This window comes from Cutaneotrichosporon cavernicola, assembly GCF_030864355.1.
Source record: "Cutaneotrichosporon cavernicola HIS019 DNA, chromosome: 7b".
Classification (NCBI taxonomy): domain Eukaryota; kingdom Fungi; phylum Basidiomycota; class Tremellomycetes; order Trichosporonales; family Trichosporonaceae; genus Cutaneotrichosporon; species Cutaneotrichosporon cavernicola.
In genome coordinates, this window is record NC_083400.1 from 169,265 (window position 1) to 185,613 (window position 16,349).

At 58.1% G+C, this 16,349-nt stretch overlaps 5 protein-coding genes across 5 annotated transcripts; 3 read left to right on the forward strand and 2 right to left on the reverse strand.

The window, feature by feature from the left end:
• Window positions 1–454: 454 nt before the first annotated feature.
• On the forward strand, window positions 455–3,199 carry KIN3 (uncharacterized protein; the record flags this gene model as incomplete). Its single annotated transcript, XM_060603692.1, has 6 exons — window positions 455–601; window positions 711–1,086; window positions 1,285–1,477; window positions 1,512–1,641; window positions 1,673–1,755; window positions 2,038–3,199. 6 exons carry the CDS (start codon window positions 455–457, stop codon window positions 3,197–3,199), a joined length of 2,091 nt encoding a protein of 696 aa, XP_060459960.1.
• Window positions 3,200–4,606: 1,407 nt separating this feature from the next.
• Window positions 4,607–6,350, reverse strand: CcaverHIS019_0702770 (uncharacterized protein; the record flags this gene model as incomplete). The annotated part of the gene is made up of 5 exons (XM_060603693.1): window positions 4,607–5,473; window positions 5,547–5,820; window positions 5,871–5,973; window positions 6,006–6,117; window positions 6,207–6,350. The coding sequence occupies 5 exons, from the start codon at window positions 6,348–6,350 to the stop codon at window positions 4,607–4,609; spliced, it is 1,500 nt and encodes a 499-aa protein (XP_060459961.1).
• A 673-nt stretch (window positions 6,351–7,023) lies between these two features.
• CcaverHIS019_0702780 (uncharacterized protein) lies at window positions 7,024–10,783 on the reverse strand (the record flags this gene model as incomplete). The annotated part of the gene is made up of 13 exons (XM_060603694.1): window positions 7,024–7,288; window positions 7,517–7,626; window positions 7,658–7,889; window positions 7,922–8,024; window positions 8,059–8,173; window positions 8,237–8,363; window positions 8,609–9,480; window positions 9,515–9,749; window positions 9,784–9,839; window positions 9,879–9,973; window positions 10,007–10,546; window positions 10,591–10,701; window positions 10,741–10,783. 13 exons carry the CDS (start codon window positions 10,781–10,783, stop codon window positions 7,024–7,026), a joined length of 2,904 nt encoding a protein of 967 aa, XP_060459962.1.
• A 421-nt stretch (window positions 10,784–11,204) lies between these two features.
• CcaverHIS019_0702790 (uncharacterized protein) lies at window positions 11,205–14,565 on the forward strand (the record flags this gene model as incomplete). The annotated part of the gene is made up of 7 exons (XM_060603695.1): window positions 11,205–11,320; window positions 11,355–12,357; window positions 12,398–12,675; window positions 12,712–12,986; window positions 13,019–13,354; window positions 13,392–13,655; window positions 13,688–14,565. The coding sequence occupies 7 exons, from the start codon at window positions 11,205–11,207 to the stop codon at window positions 14,563–14,565; spliced, it is 3,150 nt and encodes a 1,049-aa protein (XP_060459963.1).
• Window positions 14,566–15,039: 474 nt separating this feature from the next.
• Window positions 15,040–16,339, forward strand: SPS19 (uncharacterized protein; the record flags this gene model as incomplete). Its single annotated transcript, XM_060603696.1, has 4 exons — window positions 15,040–15,097; window positions 15,273–15,503; window positions 15,654–15,939; window positions 16,075–16,339. 4 exons carry the CDS (start codon window positions 15,040–15,042, stop codon window positions 16,337–16,339), a joined length of 840 nt encoding a protein of 279 aa, XP_060459964.1.
• Window positions 16,340–16,349: the final 10 nt, after the last annotated feature.

Consider the following 16,349-nt stretch of genomic DNA (forward strand, 5'->3'; position numbering starts at 1 on the left):
TCGTCACTCGCCTCAACAACACCACCAGGTCTTCCTTTCAACTTTTGCCACCTAACGGAAGCAAATTGATTAAACCTGACGTGTCAATTTGTGTAATACAGGGCATGTTTGGCAATGTTTACGCGCGCCTGATTTTGATAGTGACTGTTCCTGAGGAGGAATAACGGCATTGATTCATGTTGCCCAATGTAGTCGTCTCTTCATGACAACATTGCTGTAAACTCTCGACCCCCCCCTCCAACCAGCCACCTAAACAACCCTAAGCGTTCACTCAACATCACGTCTCTACTCTCTACGCGTCCTGCATCTCCTCCCACCACTTGTCACTCCACTCTGTCACACACAGTGCATTTCACAATACACAACCCCATGCCTAGAGCATAGAACATAGACGACCCTCCAAACACCGACCGTGGACCACCGACTGTTCTCACTCGGCTCCCCACAGCCCACCATGGCCTCGTCACGACGCCCTTCGGCGTCGCCCACGTCTGGATCCTTTGCCGAACCATCCGAGATGGACAAGTACCGTCTCGTCAGCAACATTGGTAAAGGGAGCTTTGGCGTCATCTCCAAGATCCAGCGCATTGAAGATGGCAAGGTGCGTCGCGTTGGCCCAGCAGCTGCCCACACTTGCCTTGCAAGCTGCCTCCCTCGCAACCACTCGAGGTCCTTTTCCCTTCTCCTCTCCCGCGATATGCTGATATCAGGAATTCGCCCTAAAGGAGCTCGACTACGGCAAGATGAACGAAAGGGACCGCAAGCAGATAATGGCCGAGGTAGCCATCCTCGAGTCGCTCAAGCACCGCAACATTGTGCAGCTCGTACAGAAGATCCGCGACGCGAAGAACGAGCGCATCTACATCGTCATGGAGTACTGCACGTCTGGCGACCTCGGCTCGCTCATCCGCAAGGCGCAGCGCAGCACTGCGCCGCTGCACGAGGATCGCATCTGGAACATCTTTTTGCAGATTACTCTCGCCCTCCACCACTGTCATTGGCCCGAGCAGCGCAGGGCAGCCGTGCGTCCGAGCGGCGACGCGGGTCGCACACAGGTGCTCCACCGTGACCTGAAGCCTGAGAATGGTGAGTCGGATGGGTGGGGCAAACGACGGAAGCCGTCCGCGAGAGAATGAGCACAATTTAGCAGACCGTCTTCGTGTAGGCGTCGACTTGTGTCGAGACGTCGATCTGCGCATTTCTCGGGAGAGACGAGTGAACGCGTCGAGAGTTGTTTATTGTTCTGTCTCAGCCACTGGGTTTGCCGACGTCAGCTGACATCAGTGTTCCTCTCTGGCGACTTTGTTAAGCTCGGCGACTTTGGTCTGAGCAAAGACATGGCCGGTCACACCTTCACGCAGACCTACGTCGGCACGCCGCTGTACATGCCCCCCGAGATCCTCGCCGAGAACCGGTACGACACCAAGTCGGACATCTGGTCCCTCGGCTGCCTCGTGTACGAAATGTGTGCCTTGCAGTATGTCACCCGCGTGTTTAATCGCTTACCCTAGCTCGCCGTTTCACACGGCCCGCACCCAGGAGGAATTGATAAGCATGGTCAAGTCGGGCAAGATGCCGCCATTGCCGAGCAATATCTCGCCCGCGCTCAAGCTTGTCATCAAGGCCATGCTTAACCTCAATGTGGGTGTTGATGTGGTGGTGTTGACCTCAGCCTATTCGTCGGCCGTCGACGCGGGACTTGCTGGAGATGGAGGAGATGAAGCTCCATCGCAAGCTGTTTACTGTGCAGAACCAGTGAGTGTCTCTCTAGTCTGGCGAGGTCGGCCCGTACTCCTCCTCCTTTGGTACCGGAGAGGGCTGTGTACAAGAACGCAAGCGGCGGATGGAGACGAGGCCTCTGTTCTCAACAATGTTCTAGCCGTGGAGAGTAGCCCAGTCCAGTTGAGGCTCGGTGACGTTGTGGCGACTTCGCCGCCGCTGCAGTGCACTTTGACAGCACCATCACGCCTCCAACCAACCAGCGCCCCATTTTCTTCCACTGTCCAACCACTCCCACGAACCATACGCTGACATCAGAACCTCTGTCCTGACCGCGCGCAAACAGGAGCTAGAGCAGTGGGAGGCGACGGCCAAGAGACGCGAGGAGCGCTTCAAGCAGAAAGTCGCCGAGATGGAGGCGCGTGAGGCCGCACTCGTCGAACGAGAGCAGGCACTTAACCAGCGCGAGGCCGAGTTCAACATGCACTGGCAGCAGCTCGAGCAGAGAGAAGAGATCCTGCGGGAGAACCGAAGACGCTTAACCGTCTCCCACGAGTCACTGCAGGCCCAGTGGGCTGCCCTTCGGGAAGAACGCCCTGTCGTGCCCACCACGACATCCATATCTGAGGAGGAGTCGGACGAAACGGACTTTGGCCCCGTGCTGCCGCAGCGGGCATCATTGGAAGAGCCCAAGTCGATGCCCATCTCGTCCATCACTGCGCGACACGCAGCGTACCACGACACGCCGAGCAAGATACCAGGAGCTGTGGCGTACAACAGCCCCGTGCCGCTCGACTCGAAGATCGCGTCCAAGATCTCGCGGTTAAACGGGCGGCGTGCGAGCGGCGGCTCGTCCCTCCCCCGCCTGGCCTCCAAGTCGCTCACGAACCTCGCCGCACGCTCTCGCGCCGACGAAGAACTCTCCACACCCACCAAGAACGTCTATCGCCACCTCACGGGCCGGACGTCGATAGGCTCGCCGGGCGAATTAGATCGCGTCTTCATCGACGACATAACCATGCACACAGCCACATCCTTTGGCTCGCCCGCCAACATGAGTCCGTACATCACGCGCGCCCGCAGCGACGACGAGGTGGACGGCCCACCCACCCTCATCCCCCAGCCCAACTACGTGTACCGCCCCGACTCCACGCCAGCCAAGTGGGACCCTGAGGCGCTCGACGCCCCCTCGCCCTTCTTACGTCGCACAACCTCCGCGGCGCCACTCGCGCAGCCAAACTTCACCGCCTCGGCGGTAAGCTCGCGTCCCAGCGCTCAACCCCGCGAGGCCCGCCCCCCATTATCGGCGATACAGCCACAGGTAGCCCCGTCCGCCGCCGCCCCACGCAAGCTCCCCCGATCCCGATCAGGCACATTGAGCCTGCACCACGCCGCAGTTGTGCGTAATGCAGCCCGTACTGAGGGGCTAATCGCCGCGCCGGTACGAAGGGTGGCGGGTCGTGATCCCGCGAGGTGCTAGGGTATGGCTTGAGGACAATAAATGGATCCTGCCATAGAGCGCTGGCGCATGCAGGTGTATGTCTTGTGTGGGGTTGTTTGTTTCTGTGGACGGAGTCTGCAGGGACCAGAGTTGCGGCGAGTTCTAACTGAGGACATGCTGAAAGCCAGTCGCGTCCCAAAATCAGTCACGTCTGGTCACTCATCACTCCAGCCCTGCCTCCTTCTCAAAACTCCTTCCCCCATCCAAAAAAGATTACTCGAATTTGAAAAAAAGGATACACTAGGAGGGAGTCGAACCCCCGCCGAACGCATGGCAAGCGTCCATGATACCGTTTCACCACTAGTGTTGGTACTGATGATATTTGGGTTTTTTTGCATCGCATAAATAGACCCCGGACAAATGTCGATAGATTGGGGGAGAAAGGTTTGAACAACCAGACGACAACTGAAATGTATTTCAGCCAAGCCGTACCTGCCCCACTCCCAATCACTATTTGAATTCCCATTACGTTTGCGTTTCCAGTTGTAGCCTGGCGACGGCCAAATAGGCGACGTCAAGGCGTCTCGATTTTGTCACCGTCTGCACCACTGGTCATTGGGAGTGGGGCAGAGTTGCCCTTGCGTTTTTTTTTTTTTCATTTTGATGATCGCTGATCGCTGCGGGCGCAGAGCTGGGTATGGATATTGCTCTGAGAGTAGCGTGTGGCAACCCACTACAGGCTATCCAGTCCTACTGACTAGAAATCCCACTGTCCATGTATATCCACACTCGGCCCCCCCTTCCATCGTTGAGATACAAGTCGCGATATTTCTACCGTCAACGCTGGCTGACGTTGGATATAGAACAGGTAAACAACCACGATGATGCTTGTGTTTGTTCCACTGATCTGCGGCCATCGATCCGTTTGATTTGGGCCTAGAAGCCTGGAAGCCCAAGTGATTGGATCAACACTTGCGGCACCCCCGGGAGGATGCATCGCATATGAGCGAGGAACGAACTTTGGGGTGTTCGGAGCCGGTTGGTCGCCAGCAATAGGCGTGACACCGTCGGGATCCACCATGAGGTCATTGGCGGAGATGACATTGACAGGCAGGGAGTGGATGTCAGGTCGAGGATGATGCAAATGACTTTCACTGTGGTGAGGGCTGCGATCCGCCGATACCGCCAAGATATGACTTGGGGGTTGTAATGGCTGGTCGAGCATGGAGGGAGAATCCAAGTTACCCCACACCCCACTCTGCTAGATGTACTGTACATGTAGCTAGGGACCCGGCTGGGCGCGTCTCGCAGCGATCAGTCTCCGTGTTGGCGAGCGCCTCTCTGAGATTCTGAGAGAGGTCTGAGTTCAAGCTGCAACTCAACAAGCATGCACTTCTACGATCTACAACTAATGTAGTTGTCCCAACTGTCCACGCTAAACCAGGTCTACAGGTATCTACCAATCACTCGAGCACCACGGCACTCGGTCGGAGCATCAATCCCCCAGAACTCCTCGGTCAGGTTAAGGGGCAGTTTCTGCAGCAGCGTTTCTGGCGCTGCTGGTGCCACGAGTGACTCGTCGGACTGACCGCTTCCCATAATTGTTAGAAGTTCGCCCGCCACACCAATGGAGGTAGTGGTGCTATCCGAGTTGTAAACGATCTCGGTTCCCTGGGACGGCTCATTGCAGCCGTCCAACTGCCGGTTTCTCTTCCGGCGATTCTCCTCAGACATATATGTCGCGTTATTGGCGTCAAAACCGAGTGGACCATGCTCCGTGTCTATGGTGAGGTTTCTCGAGCCGATGGTTAGTTTTCCTACTGCCTCAGACAACGTCGGGGTGTCGTCTTCTTTTTCCAAAGTGTTCTCCTGTAAGAGAAGGCTGTCCTGTGTTCCAGGGTGCGGGTCGCTTTCGAGTCGTCGTTGAGCGATGCTGGGTGGGACCTTCTGCTCTTGCAACTGGGACTGCTCTTCCGATGGCTGGCCCAACACCCTAATCACATCGGGAGACATCCAAGGAAGGACAGAAACGACCTTAGCCGCAGTCTCGATGTCAGTCAGAGGATGACCTGAAGATGAGAGCAGCGGTTTGGCGGCCAGATCCTTCAATGCCTGCCACCAGGGCGGAAAGGATGAAGTGGCCGCATCGGGTCCGCACAAGCACGGGGGTGGGACTCCATCCTCCTCGGTTGGATAAGCCCATGTGTCCTCTGGAAGCTGATCCCAGAAGTTCTTGAAAGCGTCGCGTACAGCCACAGGATTCGTGAGCAATCCGACCACCGCTGGGAATGGTTGGGCAGACATGACGCGATCCTATTAATTAGCATGCCCCCTCAGACAAGTGAGGACCTCGTCTCATAAACTGAGGGTGTCAGCTGATACTTACAATCTTACGACTGTTCGCCAATGACTGTAGGACTCCCAACTTCCTCTCAACCGAATTCCTCGTACCTTTCCGGTATCGAGTCGGGAAGCTGTAGTAGTCGAGATACTCGCGGGTTGCACTCTCAGAGTCTCGGATCAATTTTCTGTCTTCTGCCGGCATCCACCAGTTGCAGAAGCAGTCGAACCAGATTGTACGAGAAGGGATGTCGCAGTAGAGCGTTCGCCTGTCCAGCCCAGGCTTAAGGTTTCCGTCTATCAGTACACAGTTGGTGCAGCTGTTGTCAGGGAACCACTCTCCTTTCCGACAGAACAAAGCGACACTTACCGCGACATTGCAGAGAAACATTCTACGTTGGCAGACTTCCGACTTATGACCGGAGAGATGCAAAGTCTCCCGCCCTCGGCACACCGGGAGCACTTTTGGCCGTCTAAGGTCAGTCAGAGAAAGCTTAAGGCTCACCGATGGCCACTCCAGCCAGTCCACACTTGCTAAATAGCCGGGCCACGCTAAGGCATTCGAGAGTATCTGGGTGCTTGATAGATGCAGCACGGCGGAGGATGGGGAGAATGCACTGTTTGGAGGTCAGACATGGGTACCTCGGAGACGGGGTGTTATGCATGTGCGGTTGTGACTCAACGCCATTACGCCGCGTTGACTCACCCCCATGACAGAGTCATCCTCGAGAGTTCTCCTCTCGAGTACGTTCCAGGGCTGCACATCTTCAACCACTGATGCCTGGGAAGCCGGCTCAGGAGTCGGAGGAAGAGGTTCCTCTTGCATGCGTTGGCTGATGTCGCAAGGCATGGTAGGGAGGATACGAAGGAGAGAAGAGTAGAGGAAGGAAGGAGGAGTTACGTTACAAGGAAGAGGATAAAAGACTAAGAGGAGAGAGGGAGGGTTGAGTAGAAGTACAATAACAAGATTGATGTCGAGGAAGGGTACTGTCTTTTATGTGGATATGCAACACATTCACAACCTTCCTCGCCTCCATAGTTAGATGTACATGTAGACCAATCCATAATCATCCCTTACTTTCTACTAAATACCGTAATGTGCAGTTCCATCATTCTACAATACTTAGCGGTGTCTTTTCTTTCCCCTTTCGACCTACAGTACATGTAGTTGTTTCTCCATCAAAGGTTCTGCTTAACGACAATTGGCTAGAAGGAAGGTTGAGCCCGTGAAGTGTGAGAAAGTCACGTGTGAGGGAGTCTAGCCAATGTTGAAGTATAGGCAATCATATGCGACCTGTATCTGGAAAAAGGTTGACTATGCTCAAGCCTGCCCACCCTTCCACCCACAGTCATTTTAATACTCCAGATGCATGTACAGGTCGTTCCCTTACAGTTCAACTAGTTTGGCAAGTCGCTCAGAGTCTACTTGAAATGGTGGCTCGTCATCTCAACGACGACCTTCTCATCCGTCTTGAGGGAAAGAAACAAGGCGGTGTGGGCGGGGAGGACAGCCTCAGAACTCCTTACTGTGTCTGGCAGTTCGCCAGATCCGACTTCTTAGGACTGCCTGCCGTCTCTTTCGTGTTCCCAAGAGTTTCCGCGCGGTCGCCGTTTCCGAAGAGTGCATAACAAGCTGGGTCTGTGGAGATCCGCTGCAGGTTGCTGGGGTCGAACACCTTCGTCTGGTCCGGCATACAACGGGGCACCGTCATGATGGCCGACGTCCCCCGACGCTTGAACCCACCCCTCCTCAATTGGGTGAGGGTGCTTCTGGCCGGCTCGGCGCAGCTTTGGTCAGCGTCAGACGCCAAGGCCGGGAGGACCTCCACCGAGGAGGGAGCGGTTTCGGATATCTTGAGTGAATTCATCTCGGAAGAGAGGATCCGCCCGGCGGTCTGAACTGTCGCCCGGATACGCAGAGTCACCTCTAGATCGGCCCAGGACTGAGGGTCGCCTCTCAGAGGCAGATCAAGGCATGCGCACGGCGAGGGTTTGTGGTTGAGCGGACGGACCCACACGTCAGGCGAGACAGTGTCGAGGAAACGGTTCTTGGTGGCGATCCAGCTGGCCAGGTCAGGGTAGTCGTTGATGTCTGTGCTCGGAAGAGTGAGGGACACGTCGCTGCGCTGGTGTCAGCTGGGAAGTGGGATTACTTACGAGTTCCGCCTTGGCTGACACGTAGGAGTAGAAGCGCTCCCAACAAGCGGGTCCCAACTGCCGTTGGTGGATGGGGTGGCCCAGGTCGACCGTCACCTTCTGCCGCTCCTCCCACCATATGACGTACTCCTCCCGGTCGTCGTCGGACATGAACCAGTCGGAGAAGCACTCGGTATAGCCCGTGCGCAGAGGGAGATCGCAGTAACTTCCCGCCAGCGCGCAGTTCGTGCATCTTGCGTTAGCCGATCCTGAGGACGGACGTACCGGCCCATGGCGTAGATACCCCCCGTGTCACCGTACCTCTGTTCACGGGCAGGTACCATGCAGCTTTCCTCATGTAGAATGCAATGGGAACATTCATGACCGGCTGCTGTCAATTTTGACCCCGTCTTGGAGCTTACGGATGGGAACCCCGACGATCTGCGCGGCGGTGAACAGCTGCGACACCTCGAGGCAGTCAGCAGCGTCTTTGTGAAGGTGGTCGACCGCGCGTGTGAGAAGGGGCATCAGGAGTTTCTGTCGTCAGCATATCGCTGGGGAGAAAAGATTGAGGGACGCAACATAGTTCGCAGAACTCACATAGACAAAGTCTTGCTCCAGTGTGTAGCGCTGGAGGATTTCCCATGGTGGGAGATCGGATACAGGTCGCTCTGAGTGCCCAGAGGGAGTCGGCGACAACTGTAAGACACTCATGTGGGGCATCCCGCTGATAGGATAGGATAGAATGGTGGGATTGGGATAGGGAGGAATGAGGTAGATGATGAGCGCGACGGGTTAATGTAGACGAGACTGTAATGAAAAGAAGGGCCTGGCGTGAGAGGTGAAGTTCTGTGCTGTCTCATGTCAATCAATTCCTCGCACCATTAACGCCACCACCAACCTACCCCTTTCACTTTCGGATACAGAATGTGCATCGACTTGCTAGCTTACAAGGGATGAATTGGCACTGACGTTGCAGTGTCGCTCGCACGCATCGTGTTCCAGAGCACGAGGAGTACGAGCGCATGTAGGCTCGCGGCATACATGATGAACAACGACCGTGCGCGTTTGTTCCCGATGATGGCGCGTGTCAATGCGAACACGCCGCGCTCGAGCGGATTGAGTGCCTTGATAGCACGCAGACTCTCACGCCCCTTGAATGCCTCGAAGGGGTTTAGGCTCTCGTCGTACTTGTCCTTGTATCGGCCAATATCGTCTTCTCGGCTTCTCAGCGCGCCATTCAACATCCCCGCCGTTCCGCCAGGCGTAGACGTGCCCGGCGTGCTGTCGCGGTAGCTCTGCATGTACCGCACCTTTTCGTAGAGCTTGAGGTTGTCAGCCTGCAGCCCCTTGATCTCCGTGCGCAGGTCCGATATGGCCTCGAACTGCTTGCGCAGCTCCTCCTCGAGCTCGGCGTTGCGCTGCCGGAACCGGTCCCGCTGGCTCGTCACGATGGGCAGGATGGACGCGTCGTTTCCGCCGGATGGCGTCGTCGCCCCGTCCTTGCCTCCAATGTCTAACCCTGCGAGGCCTGGCCCGCTCCTGTCCTTGCCCTCGCCGTTGTTCATCTGCATGAGGTCGTTTTCGAGCTTCTCGTTCAGCGCACGGAGACGCGCCACCTCTGCCTCCGTCTGGCTCGAGCTGTTCTCCGCCTTGTTGTACTCGCTGACGAGCTCCTCGTGTGCAACGCGAAGCTTGGTCAGGTCCTCAAGCAGTCGGCGGTTCTTGGACACTAGGAGGTTCTCCAGTGACCGCCCCAGCTGCTTGTTCGCGACATCGGCATTCGGGTCTGGCATGTGCACGTCCTCGTCGTTGTCGAGGTCGGCGTTGGAGAATTCGACATACTGATGTCAGCTTGAATGGACAGAGGACTGTTACCTTCATGATCTCAAGCTCGCGCTTGATCTCATCGTAGTCGGAGTACTGCTTGGCCTTGGTCCGCAGGTTCTCGATCTCGGCCGCCTGGTTGGCGATCTCGCGGGCCGCATCATCCACGCGCTTCTTCTCACCACGCTCCACCTCCGCCTTCTGGTCCTTGACCGAGTCGAGGGCGCGGAGCAGGCGCGACGCCTCGGCTTCGAGCTCGGCGATGTGGTCCTCCTGCTCCTTGACCCTGTATGTCAGCAGTGCTTGCCGTGAGTACATACTTGTCGGCCTGCTGTGACCCGCTACGGGCAGTCTCTATCTCGGCGCGCAACAGTTCCTGTGAGAGTTAGAACACAAGGTCGACAGCATAACTTACATTCCTGCGCTCAACGGTCGCGACGCGCTCGTTGGCTCGGGTCAGGTCGGCGACGACGAGGTCGAGCTCTGCAAGCTTGGCAGCGACGTCCTGTTCTGCTAATCAGCGCAATCCAACCTTCTACCAACCTTGCCTCTGGCTCGCGTCCATGAGCTTGGCCGTGGTGCTGTCGTTCGACATGGCGAGGTCCCGCAGCTGCTCTTTGTGCGTCGTGACCTGGCGCTGCAGGTCCTTCTCCCGCTCCTCGTAGTTGCGAATCCGCTCGTCGTATTCGGCGTTCAACTCGTTCTCTTTTTGGCTTACGCGCTCCTGGATGAGGTCGTCCATCTTAGCCTCGAGCTGCTCGACCCGCGACTCAGCCTTCTTGCGCTTATCGTCCACGCTGCTCCCGTCCGCGACCTGCTTCTTGAGATCCAAGTTGTCTTCCCGCAGTCGTGAAAGTTCGGCCTCCAGCATCCGTGCCTCGGCGACCTTGACAGTCTGGTCCACGGCAGCGTCGAGGAGCGGGTACGGGTCAGGCGCGTCCGACAGTAGCTTGTACACGTTGAGGAAAGACGTCTCGCTCATCTTTGACCGTCTTGTCAAGCTGTCAATCTCTCCCTGGTATGCCTTGAGGAGCACCTTCATAGCGCCGAACTTGTCCTGGTTGTCCGGCTGCTTCTTGAACTCTGGCGCGTGAGCGGAGGCGGGGATGAGAACGGAGTAGACGTACCCCTAGTTTGCTCTGCGAGCCTCTTACGCCCGACCATGTTCTCTTTCTGGTTCTCCACGACCTCGAGCGCTGTCTTGTCCAGCGACTTCTGGAGCTCGGAGAGGTTGATCTCTGCGTGTTAGCGGATCGTTGTGCGAGGTGGAGGCGCACCCTTCCAGGTCGCCAACGCGGCGGAGAAGTTGGCCTCGGCCATGGCTGCGTATGTCAAGGGTCGTTAGGTATGTGTAACTCTAGTCGTGGGTTAATATATAATAAGAAAGAGTGACGCGTAGTTGAGAGTTTAATGACGAGGTGGATGTGGACGTGTCTCGAGAGATCATATGTCCCAAGCTATTCAAGGTGCGCTGGTGGCGGTGGCATGACAGCCAAGCTTCCGAGTTCTGGAATCAGGGAAACCCACGTGTAGAGCACGTGTCTTGAAGTGGAGGTCAAACAAGGACGCGACTGAGCTTGTGCACCAAATAGACCTTCCCTCACCATCACAACACTCGCCCTCATCAACAACACTCCTCTCAGCTCCATCCATCCCGTCCCCGCGAGTCCGACGCAAGGGCGTAATGTTTACTCGCAATGCTGCCCATCAAGCGGACCCTACGGCCTCCACCTCCCTGACGATGTCCATGTCCGAGAGTGTCGACCTCGACATTGTTGACGATATCATCGACAGAGCCCGTGATGCGACCTCCTTCGCCCAAGTCCATGATGCATACACCCGTGTGCTGGAGGCCAAGTGACCAATTACCTCTGAATACAGCTCACCACAGCGGCATCCGCCCGTCGAGCGACAAATCATACTACCAGTTCCTGCTCAAGCTCGGCATGATCCGCGCGCGAACGTGGGGTGAGCGATGGGATGTCTGGCGCTCCAACAATGGGGTTAGCCTTGCTCCTCCTCCCGTCAGCCCACGGCCTCACCCACTGCGTGCGCGACTGCCCTTCCTCGCGAGCGCGAGCTCGGATTTGGACGAGGGTTTTGGAGCCGACTCGGAGCAAGGGAGCGAGGTCGGTGTGACCGGCCGTGAGAGCCCGAGGAAGGTGATGCACCGCTCGCTGGTTGGGTTTGTTCCCTCCGAGGCCGATGGCGACGTCACGCTGCCGCTGAGAACTTCCACCCCAGTGGCTGCGCAGTTCAGTGCATACCGCGAGCGGACCCGGGGTCCAAGCACGCCCACTCCCCCACCATATCCCGAAAGCGACGTCTCACAGACGACGCTCCGCTCACCCACCGATGGAATCACACCTCGAGCACGTAACCGTTTCATGCCACATCTGCAGGTCGTAGATGTGCCCGATCTCGATCCCACCGTCGTACGGCAGATGGAGGCGCAGGCCGACGCGTGGTATCGCATTACTCTGCTCGGGCGGTGCTGCGAGTGGTGGTTCAAGGCAGCAGAGCGGATCATCCGCATCAACGCACAGATCGACAGCGTCCGCACCACTATCAACCTCCGGAAGGCGCTTCAAAAGTGGCAGGTTGCCACGGAGTTCCGCCTCGAGCAGCCCGGCACTGCTGACTCCCATTACGCCGCCCGCCTACAGAGCCAGGTAGTCCGTCGGTGGCTCACGAGCTTGAAGGAGCGCCGCGTCGAGGCCAGGGGCGCCTATATGGCCAAGTCGAAGGAGCGCCAGGTGGTGCATGGCGCTTGGATCTCCTGGCGGGCCAAGCTGGCGAAACGCACGACCAAACGATGGGAGGAGGACATCCGCGAGCGCGAGAAGGCGTCTGTGCAGCGCCGTGACGCGCGCCTGGCCGCGCAAGTGTTTGACGTAATATCCAGCGGACCTGTATTCGTAGAGCTGACTTTAGAGGTGGCGAGACCAGACGCGCGAGCGTGCGGCAGACAAGTATGCCGTCCAGACGACACTGAGTCGAACGCTGTTCAAGTGGCACTCGCAGACTGTCAAGCTGCACAGTTTGGGTCGCAGGATATCGGACTGGGAGCGACAGCACGGTACAGCCGTTCTCGCCGACTCCTTTAGGTTGTGGAGGAAGAAGTCGATCCTTGGTCCGATACAACACCATGTCAGTGCGCACCGTAACGGAATGGTGCTCGCACGCGCGTGGTCGCAATGGCGACTGAAGACGTAAGTTCTTCTGTATTTTGCCTCTAACATTGACAGCACGCGACAGCGCCAAGCGCACACGTTCGACGACACTCGCCTCATCAACCTGACCTTGACGCGGATGAAGAAGTCGGCCCGGAAAGCTCGCCTGCGTAACCGCAAAGCCATGGAATTCGCCGACCTCCGCGACGACGAGTTAATGCGTTCGATGCTCACGTCATGGGTGCGAGAGGAGCGCAGCAAGCTGCTCGAACGCGTTATAGAGAGTCGGCGCGTGCGCGGGGCCCTCATCACGTGGAAGAACAAGCTCGGGAAAGTGCACGAGCTAGATGGTGAGTCAGTCTGGGGATACATCTGACAGCAGCCAAACTACCGCCGTTCGCTGAAGCGTCCAACGTGCGGTCCCTGCAATCTGCACTGAGTAGATGGCGTGACATGACGGGCCAGAGGCGCAATGCGGCGCTCAAGGCGGACTTGATTTACGAGGCCCGCACAAAGGCATCGTCGTTCGTGAAGTGGACAGCTGCTAGCGCACAGGCCGCCGAGAACATCGCGACGGCGGACAAGGCGTACGCCTTCTTCACGCTCCGGTCGGTGTTCAAGAAGTGGGAGACGAAGTGCGCCCAGGCGAGTGTGGAGCGCAAGGTCACCGAGTTGAACCACCGTCAGCGGAAGAGGGGCCTTACTGCAGCGATGACTGGTGGGCCAATGACGCAGAGTGAGCTAACGGAGACCAGCCTGGCGCAACGCCACGGCGCAGAGGATTGTGGACCGCACTATGGTTGTCCAGTTCCAAGCCAAGCAGGACCAGCGCGTCCTCGCGCGCTCTCTGAACCTCTGGACGACACGCGTCGTGGAGATCAAAGCCAGAGAACTAGACATGGCGGAGCAGCGCAAGGTCAACATCCTCAGTGGCGCGTTCAAACGTTGGCGCAACGCGCGGAAACGCCAAACAGACCTCGAGGCGCTGATGGAAAGCGTCATCGACGTCAAGCGAGAACGTATGGCCTCTCTAGAGCTGAACTGATACCAGAAATCCTTCGCCGGTCCATGGCGCGCTGGTCGTTCCGCGCGCACCTGGCACAGGACCTACGCCACCGCGCCGACTTCTTACAGGCCGAACGCGACCAGAGACTCCTCCTAGACACTTTTGGTACATGGTACGACAAGCGACGGGAGCGTGAGCTACGTCCGGCGGAGGAGGAGACTCGGCTGCGGCACGAGGACGCCCTGATGTTCTCGGTGTTTGACAAGTGGGTCGCCCAGTCGCGCAACCTCGTCGCCGTGCAGTTTGACCAGCGGCGCGTGCGGGCGTCCGTCTTGCCTCGCTGGCAGCGGGCGTTAGAGCGGCACCGCGAGTTAAAGCGTGTTGCTGCAGATCATGACCGGCGGCTCATGGTTGACGCGTTATCTGTGTGGAAGAGTGCGTACCGCGCCAAGATGGCCAAGAAGCCGTACCGTGCGCGTCGGCGGCTGCAGGGGTCTTCGTTCGACGAGTCAGTGTACGGCAGAAGGTCGCCTCTCGACGAGCCACGCTATGGCCGGCGGTCGCCAGGCCTGCCCGAGGTGGAACGAGTGCGGGAGCGAGCAAAGCCCAAAGCACGCCCGTCACTCCCCAACCTCGGTCGTACGCCCGTTCCACGTCGCTCATTAGCCCGCGACGCTTCACCGGTGTGCGCTTCAGCTTCCGTCTCGAGCGAGCCCGCGTACAGTCGGTTGCGGAGCGAGCTGCGCGGTCCTTGGTCCGGGTCCGGGAGAGAGGCGATAGCCGGCGCGGCGAGCGAGGGCCGCCTATCTGGCGTCGCGTCGCGTGTGGCAAGTGGTTCATCACGCGGATCCGAGGACAGGCAAGAGAAGGAGAAGAGTCCGGGAATGTCGGAGCTTGTTCGAGCTCTTCGTGGCCGCGTGTAGGAGCTGTATGCATAAGCCTGAAATGATACCGAGCACCGAACCGCCCAAGTCGCAAGTCTTTGGGGCAGCAGTGGACCCAACTAACTCCGGACCCGGTAAACTCCATACCGCTATGGTAACGTGAGACAATTGAATTATCAGTGGTCGGGCGGCAGTCGGGCCCCGCACGCACAAACACGACGAGTACAGGTACAGACACACTGTGGCGATGGATACGCAACGTATTAATCCTCTGTGGGGGCTATATATTGTATCCCGACATGAAATGTGTTGGATGAGTTGGAGACGACTGTGCGGTTGTGACCGGATGTGTCAATGGGCGCCCTTGCGTTCCGGGTATGCGACCAGCCGACATACCCACTTGACGCCACGCATGACCAAGAAGCCCATCAAGATAAATATCAACAATCTCTCTCACACTACACTTGTTCCATCTCTACACTCACTCTCCTTACGTCCAATCTATCAGTAACAATGACGTCCGTCTTTCAGCCTGGCATCTACAAGGGCAAGGTGCTCTTCATCACTGGCGGTGAGTAGTGGAGCCGAATACCGCGCCCACCATTCCTCAAGAATGTGGGCGTATTGTGTGCCGCTGAGGCGTCGCTACAAGTATTGTGTGCGACGCCTCGGCCTCGCTCCTCTATGGCAGCCTCCCTCCCCTCTAGCGGCCTCTCTCCGCTCGCCCGCTCGCACGCTGACCCCAGGCCGCTCAGGCATCGGCTACTCGATCGCCGAGGAGATGATGCGTTTCGGCGCCAACGCGTGCATCCTCGGCCGCGACGCCAAGGGCCTTGCCGAGAGCGCAGCAAAGCTCGAGAAGAGCACGGGGAGCAAATGTATCGCAGCGGCGGCTGACGTGCGGAGCAAGGAGGACCTGGCAAAGGCCGTCAAGGCGTGTCTTGACAAGTTTGGCCGTATTGACTTTGTCGTGTGTGGTGAGTCGGTCTGAGTGTCGAGTGTCGGAGCGGAGCGAGGGAATGGGTGAGGGATCAGGTGTCCAACTAGGCTATCACAGACACCTTGAACCCCTCCATCCGGCCCACCCTCTCCTCCCACTCACACCGCTCGCTCTAGCTGACATCCAGCCGCCGCCGGCAACTTCCTCGCTCCCATCTCGGGCATGTCGGAGAACGCGTTCCGCACCGTCATCGAGATCGACACTATTGGCACCTACAACACTGTCAAGGCTACTCTCCCCGCCATCCGCGCAACCAAGGGTGCTTACCTCCACATCTCGGCTACCCTCCACTACGCCGGCACGCCGTACCAGGCGCACGTGAGCGCAGCCAAGGCAGCGATCGACGCCCTTTCCAACGTCATTGCCGTCGAGGAGGGCCCGCGCGGTGTCCGCTCCAACGTCTGTGCTCCTGGGTAAGTCTGCAGTATGCGCGTCTTTATGGGCCCGTGCGGCCCCACCGACTCTTATCACATCTCTGATTGCCACCCACCTCCCCACTCCCCACTCCCCACTCCCCACTCCATCCACCGCGCTCCCGCTAACCCCAGCCCAATCGCCAACACCGAGGGCATGAAGCGCCTCGGCACCAAGGGCCGCCAGATTGAGCGCGGTATCCCCCTCGGCAGGCAGGGCGACACTGTCGACATTGCAAACTATGCCCTGTGGCTGTTCTCGCCCGCTGCTGCTTGGGTCACTGGTAGCGTTATGGTTATCGACGGTGGCCAGAACCACATCCGCGGAACTAGCCTGCCGTACCCCGAGAGCGTGCTTGACCCCGAGAGCGTCAAGGAGCTGTACAAGGGCAAGCTGTAGAGTGAGAGAG